Source organism: Cupressus sempervirens, chromosome 5 (genome assembly GCF_028749045.1).
Source record: "Cupressus sempervirens isolate cs-2001-9-10 chromosome 5, ASM2874904v1, whole genome shotgun sequence".
In the NCBI taxonomy this organism is placed as follows: Eukaryota; Viridiplantae; Streptophyta; class Pinopsida; order Cupressales; family Cupressaceae; genus Cupressus; species Cupressus sempervirens.
In genome coordinates, this window is record NC_143122.1 from 1,049,974,951 (window position 1) to 1,049,981,921 (window position 6,971).

Below are 6,971 nucleotides of genomic sequence, written 5' to 3' on the forward strand. Positions count from 1 at the left end.
AGTATAGCTATAATGAGTCCTCCAAAAGTTTCTTTCAACAATCTAAAAGATTAGAGCATTCAGAAACAGGTATAGACATTCTACTAAACGTGAACAAAGTGTATATTGACTTTGAACCCTACCCACATAATCTGCCCACTGATCAAACATGTATTTTTGCGAAACACTAATTTCCAGCAGGGTCGCTTGAGCATTTCATATACACGAGGAAGATGTAAGAAATTGATACCCATCAGATCATAATGAAGATGGTGCTTTTGGCCAATGCTAGAGTCTGAAGGCGTCTGGTACACATTCTTGTAAATTGACAACATAAGGAACATCTGTTTGACAAAATTGCCTCTTGAATGTTAGGGTTTCATGGATGTAGTGACTGCAGCGTATGCACTGATATTGGTGTGTTTGTAAGATTCGGGGAAGCACAATTCAGAGGTATAAGGGAAGACTGTACAAGTGGACTTGTGTAAATCTGCATAGGCAGAGAAGGCATATTAACTGTTTGACAAAATGCTTCAACAAAAAATAAAAGTCTGGATTCTTCAATTGCAAGGAGTGTGGATATGAATATGCTGAAAAGCATGGAAGCCAGCTTCCAGCCTGCAACAAAATCTATCTGTTTCAATTACTCCTAATGTTCATAATAACTATGTCTCATGTTGCCAATGTGTACCAGACAGAGATACAGATCCAGTACCTGGTAATGGTGATCAAACATGTATTTTATGGTACTGACAAATTTCTAGTAGAGTCACCTGAGCATGTCATGCACGTGAGGGGGATGTAAAATATTGATGTCCATCATATCATAATGAGAAGGGTGTTTTTCATCGATGTAGTAGTTTGAAGCCTTCTGGTACACATTCTTGAAAAGAAAGGACAGCGCAAGGAACATTTCTTTGACAACATGGCTCTTGAATGTTAAGGCTTCATGGATTGTAGTGACTGCAGAGTATGCATTGAAATTGGTGTGTTTATAAGATTTAGAAACTTCTAGGAAATCACAATTAAGAGGTATAGGGGCAGAATCTACAGGTGGAATTGATTGATATTGATGAAATTGATAAGCTTACGATGAAGGAAGAAAATCTGAACGTTTTGCATGTGTCTGGAGCAGTTATTCTATTGGTATTGCCTATAAATACTTTAAAGAATGGTGAAACATATCATAGAGAAGGGATCTTGCAATTACACAATTTACGTATGTTTATTTGTGGCAGTGCCCAATTAGACAATCGATTCCTTCCAGTAGCTTCGAAGCACCTGAGCACCATCAATAAGCCCAATGCCATAACAATACAACAGTTCCATCACCTTTTTTGGAATTAGAAAGTGTCACAATTGATTATACATAAGCAGAAGAAAATGTCACAGAATTAAGTCGAAGTATTGCACTACCCTGGAAATCAATGTCTACAGTTAGTTTTGCAGGAGTAACACGAGCCTTTTCTCAGAGGGAAGTGTCTGTAAATAAATAATAGCACCAATAACCTACCTGTCACATCTTATGTTTGTAGCACTTACAAGTCTGAAGTTGGCATTGTGGCTGTATAAATGTATCAACCTTAGTGACGGAATAACGTCATTTTGTCAAACTCACAAGGTGTCTTACTGAAGAAACTTGGAAATTGGCTACAAGAAAAAATCTGTCATTTTTTAAGGCGGCACAAATAAACTCTTAAAGCATTGAAATCCTGATGAATTCTTTTCAATGTTACCTTTTAATTTCTTAAATTTGGTGATTAAGTAAATAACAATGGTAACAATATACCTCTAAAGCTTCCCTGAAACTCACAAAACAAGTGCACCAAAAGTGTCCAGCAATCAACCAATCAACTATATTTCTGCGCCAAGTCTTGTAGAACTTCTGACAAGTACTTGCCAAATTTTTCCAAAACTTGTGGAGTAAGAGTTTTTGGAAAAAGGTGCTAATGTAATTATGAACTTTGGTTGCCCTATCTCATAATAACCGAGCAATCTAGGTAGGGCCAGTTCTAGTTCCATTCATTCCAAGGTGTGCTCCCCCGGCCTCTTCAAGACTTGACTGTGTCCATTTAGGGTCCAGCTCCAGGCTATTTGGCCTTTGGCTTTCATTCCTGAGATTGATCATCAGAAGTGCCAGGTTCAATGACCTTGTCGAGGCACATTATATTCCGTTATAGTCCTGACTCACAGAAAGTTGAACGCATCAAACATCACAACGACTTTGGATTTCTTAGGCATGCAAATAAACAGGGGAGAAACCCTGGTAAGGGGGAACAAAACAGCGGACAAAAGAATCATTTATTCTAATTTGTTGTGCTTATCTGAAAACCCAGCTAAAGTAGACCCTAATTTGTTTTATCATTCCTTGTCTATTTGACTTGCCAGCATCTGTCAAAGCATAATGTATGTGGAATCCAATATAAGTGGAGGGCGTCCTGAAGAGGCAGAGTCTCTCATTATATGCAGAAGATGCTAAGGGTAGAAGGTATGGTTTGAACTTTGAACAGTGGTGGGCAGGAAACTCGATTGAGAAAGAAAGTTGATCATTGATATATAAAAGCAATTGAAATGTTTGAAGTGTGTAGGCAAACGGTCCAGACTCACATTAAAACAGAAGAACCATGAAGAGTGTTCTGTGGGAAATAGTGAATAGCACCTATCGCTTGATATCACAGCAAGGACGGAGCCCTTGAATTGCTAGAGGCCCCTTACTTCCTGCAAAGACAGTGGAAGGCCATAATGTTAATAGTCAATATTTGTGCAAACTATTTTGCATGAGACAAGCCAAGCCAGAAGATGGGGCATGAGGAAGAAGACACCAAGTAAAAGGGTTTCAAAAACACCTGTTCAAACACTCTGAAGGCAGTGCCGGATCCTTTGAAGCAGAAATGATCCTCCGCAACAAAGATGACACCAATCACGCCAATCTTTTATACAGATGCCTATGGCAGTATTTCAGAACACAGCCAAGCCACATATTCTTCTGTCTGCCACAACAGCCTGCAACTATCAGATTTGGGAGCAGTGAGAAGCAAATCTCTATTTCCGCTGTCATCGGTTTCTCTGGTAATCACCATTCCATGGCAGGTTGCTGGCAGTGGAAGACAAAAGCCCGTGGGCTGTGCCCCCAATGAAAAAGCCTATCAGCTAATAATTTTCCAATTTAACTTCACGGACTCAGCACATTCTCTCCACGAGGTCTTTTCTCCATGCAGTCTTCCAGAAATGATGGCTTCATCAGTCACTTTCATCACCATTTCTCCCAGGAAAGCCAGTGTGTTTAATTGGTGTCAATATGTAGATGACAGAAGGCAACCATAAAGAAGGATAAGACAGCATTTTCATCAATGGTAGCACAATACTGCTTTTCATACAGCTCTTACCATTGTTTCTACATAGTTGCAACTAGTATTATGGCAACACTTCAATGCTTGGATCATAGAGTCCTCATCATGCTGCCTATGATTCTATGTTGCTTTTTCTTTTGCATGGTCTGTGTATAGAGTAGAACTAAACATCAATGGCCATTTCTTTCATAAACTCAGGTACTAGTTCAAAAATATGCCAAGCTTGTTCGTTACTGTCCAGAATTCAAAATATTCATGTACAGACACATGAGAGGATGACACTCTGTTTCTAATTTATAAATCTTCTCTTGCAATAATTCCATGCACTTTACTGTGGCCAAGAAGCCAGAGAGGATGACTCTCAAGCTATCAAGCACAAAAAGCAAAAGTGTGTATGCAGGAATTTCCAATCATTTCCTGCAAGAATTAGTTAAGTCACAGGAAAAATAGATACAAATATTGTTGTGTGCATGAACCAAGAAATCATAATGCGATTACATTTATCTGCAAATTTTATTAGTTTCATTTTAATGTGAAATATACTACAATGATTAATTCCTTGAGCACACTTCTAAAACCAAAATCAAGGCTCCAAGCATGCCAACAAAATATCAAACTTTTGAAAGTGATCAGAACCGTGTGTCAATTTTACAGTATACAGGTACAATTGAGAAAATGTTTTATCCAGGAAATTGTACACTACAAAACAGTCTAAACAAATGATGAGAAAGGACATATATTTATGCCTGCCAGGAGATTATGCATTCATCTATATTGCTAAATACCTAGAAATCCAACTTCAAAAAAACAGTGCATCATGTTGAATCACCTTCGAAACCAAACTCATAGACAGTTCAACAAGAGATTAACCATTTGGGCCATTAATAAGTGTCATCAACAATAATGTCAACTATACTTACTCATTTTTGAAAATAAGTAACTGATAAAAGCTATTGAAAACCCAGATGCAGGAATATACAACTGTAAGCTCAAAAAGAGCCTCAAAACAAAAAAGTATTCATCCTTTGACTAACTTTTCTTTCTTGGTGGCTCCTTACTCCTCGCTGTAGATTTCACACCCAAAAACTAAGACTGATGAACTAGAAGAATCATCATTAAAGGTAGATTCATCTGACGCGGGTTAAGACTTTTGCTGCTGCATTATAAGCTTTGGGAAATTCTTCAAATACTGACGTAAACTCTCAGTGATACCGCCAAGACCAATGGAAGTAAAGAAATTGATAGCAAACCGAGAATTCTTCAAACTGTTCTTTGGGAAAATTGAATCCAAAGACTCTTGCAGTGTTGCATCATTCAATTTTTCTTCAAGCAGCATTATACCCAGCTGTTCTGCCAGCTCCTGGAAGAGAATCTTTATAAAAGTACGGGAAGAGGAAGTAGTATCTTCCTCTGTCAGCCGTATATAGGCAAGAGAATGCCACGAAATAGCATTTGTACCAAGCAAGTGAGCAAAAAACTTTGCAACATGGCGTAGCTTGTTAGTCTCTAACCTGTGTATCATAGAATACTGTTGTAGAAAACACTTATCAAAACATTCCTGATAAATTTTATTGATCATACAGAATCTTTGCGCAAGAAGTCCATAATAACGGAGGTATGTTCTCTCTTGACTGCAGCATTCTAAGAGCATGATGCATAACTCCATCTCTTGACCAGCTTCAAGCTTGATCTTTAGTAGCTTATGACCAACTTCCTCAAAATCAACACTTGACATAATTGTCAAGTAAATTGTGCGTCTTAAATTGACCAAGTCTGTCTCTGTCTTGTCCTGTATTCGCAGTCTTTCTTCATCTTCCTCCTCATCGTCATCTGAATCATTCTCTCGTTCTGCTTCCTCGGAAGAAGCATCTCCAAGAATATCTTTCTTCAGTTTTTCATATGCTGCCTCGTGCTCTAAAAACTCAGGATCTGGCTTGAAAACATCCAAACCGGGTTCCTGATCGAGTTCATCTTCTAGGGAAACTTCATGCGTTACCTGATCTTCTTGCTCTACAAGGTCCAATTCTGCACGCACAGCTGGATGACCCTCGAACTTAGCTCTGCGAATTGCAAAAAGACCTTCAATTAAAAACTGTACTCGTTTGTCAATTTCCCCCTCATGGAGAATGCCTCTAAGTCTTTCAAAAATTCCATAGAGACCTTTGGGGGAAAGGTCTTGCAACAAAGACCCACATTATTTTATGAACCCAACAGCAACCTCTATGCTATCATCTGTAGGATTCTCTAGTAAGAGGGTAAGAACTTCCAAGGCAATAATCTCATGTGCAACTTGTTGATTCACTAAATGTGCTATGAATTTTGCTGCTGATCTCAACATTTGCTTGTCATTGCGTTTGTAAGCCCTCTTGACCTGTAAAATAATTCTCCGCAACAGCAGATTGCCAAGTTCTGGATACTTCGTATTTACCACAGCAAGCAAGGCAGCAAAAACATCTGTAAATGCAGGGGATGCCATTTGGGATTTCATGCAATACCTACAAAATAGACCCCTTCCGCGGATGATATTCTCTGCAAACAACTCCGGAATGATATTCTTAATGTTGGATGCATTTACCTTGTTTACTAACCCATTGATGCTCTTCCGAAGGGCGTCCCATGTCATGCGCTGGTATTCCACACTACTCTTGTCTTGCTCATCTTTCACCAGTCGAGCCAGCTTGAATGGGGGAATGTAAATACCCCCAATTCTTCCTAGACCCTTCCCATTCCCATTCTGAGATGGAGAGGTAACACCAATAATTGCCAGTTCCACTGCCTCTCTTTTCCTCTTGTTCCCAGAAGCCGCCTTGTCACTAAATTTGTGCTTAATTTTATCAGCTGTCTCCTTGTGAGACCTTGATTTGTCATAACCATATTTTTCTTCAAGCACGTCGCTGTTGCGACCTCTGTGAATCTTGGGCTGCCAATTCTCACTCACATTTTCAGATCTCCTCATTTTTTTGTATCTGTCATGACAATTGTTTCTGTCCCAGTCCCTGTCGTGATAATTGTCGTCTGTGCCGCGATTCTTCTCATTCCTCGGTTCCTTGAGAGAAGCCCTGATTCTAAAATGCTTATCATTTAAATTTTCAAGGGTTTTTGAAGGCAGATTCATTTTTCTTAAACCGGAGAAAGGATTTACCTGGGCAAGAAGACCCCTCGCTTTGCTAACCAACCCCACTGCGCAGAAGAACAACCAAAAAAAATGTGCCCTCGAATACTTTGTTCTGCTCTGTCAATGAACCACACAAATGAATCGTTACACAAATGAATCGTCACACGTTAATATTTAAAATAGACATTTAACGAACTTCAACTAAGGTTTGAAGCTATTCTTATCATCTTCGAAATAATCAATTTAGTTCAAAGTGTTTTGAAAATAACGGTTTAGATTTTATATATAAAATACTATTTCAAAGTGTTCTAAAAATAATTATGTAGATTTTATATTTTAAAAATTAGTTCAAAGTGTTCTAAAAATAACTATTTAGATTTTATATTAAAAAATTTAGTTCAAAGTGTTGTAAAAATAACTTTTTAGATTTTATATCAAAAAAAATATGATATACACAAAATGAACCACTTTTATATTATTAAGGTTATCATATCTTTAAAATATTTTTTTAGAAATTTAACCAAAAC

The 6,971-nt window shown here is 38.1% G+C and overlaps 1 protein-coding gene and 1 pseudogene across 3 annotated transcripts; one reads left to right on the forward strand and one right to left on the reverse strand.

The window, feature by feature from the left end:
• The first annotated feature begins 600 nt into the window (after positions 1–600).
• On the forward strand, positions 601–3,854 carry LOC149559545 (uncharacterized). Of its 2 annotated transcripts, none has more exons than XM_089833435.1 (2): positions 601–2,467; positions 2,561–3,854. In XM_089833435.1, exon 2 carries the CDS (start codon positions 2,890–2,892, stop codon positions 3,301–3,303), a length of 414 nt encoding a protein of 137 aa, XP_089689561.1. In that variant the 5' UTR covers positions 601–2,467; positions 2,561–2,889; the 3' UTR covers positions 3,304–3,854. The 2 variants fall into 2 exon arrangements, with proteins under 2 accessions (XP_089689561.1, XP_089689560.1); XM_089833434.1 differs by having other exon boundaries at positions 601–2,245; positions 2,368–3,854.
• Positions 3,855–4,177: 323 nt separating this feature from the next.
• Positions 4,178–6,658, reverse strand: LOC149559546 (pre-mRNA-splicing factor cwc22 pseudogene; annotated as a pseudogene). Its single transcript, XR_016365188.1, has 2 exons — positions 6,641–6,658; positions 4,178–6,561 (listed from the first exon to the last, which is right to left on the reverse strand). The product of XR_016365188.1 is annotated as a pre-mRNA-splicing factor cwc22 pseudogene (transcript).
• Positions 6,659–6,971: the final 313 nt, after the last annotated feature.

Bases quoted from the DNA above. Each gene is read 5' to 3' on its own strand.
- LOC149559545 (XM_089833435.1), top strand. From the start codon at position 2,890: ATGACACCAATCACGCCAATCTTTTATACAGATGCCTATGGCAGTATT.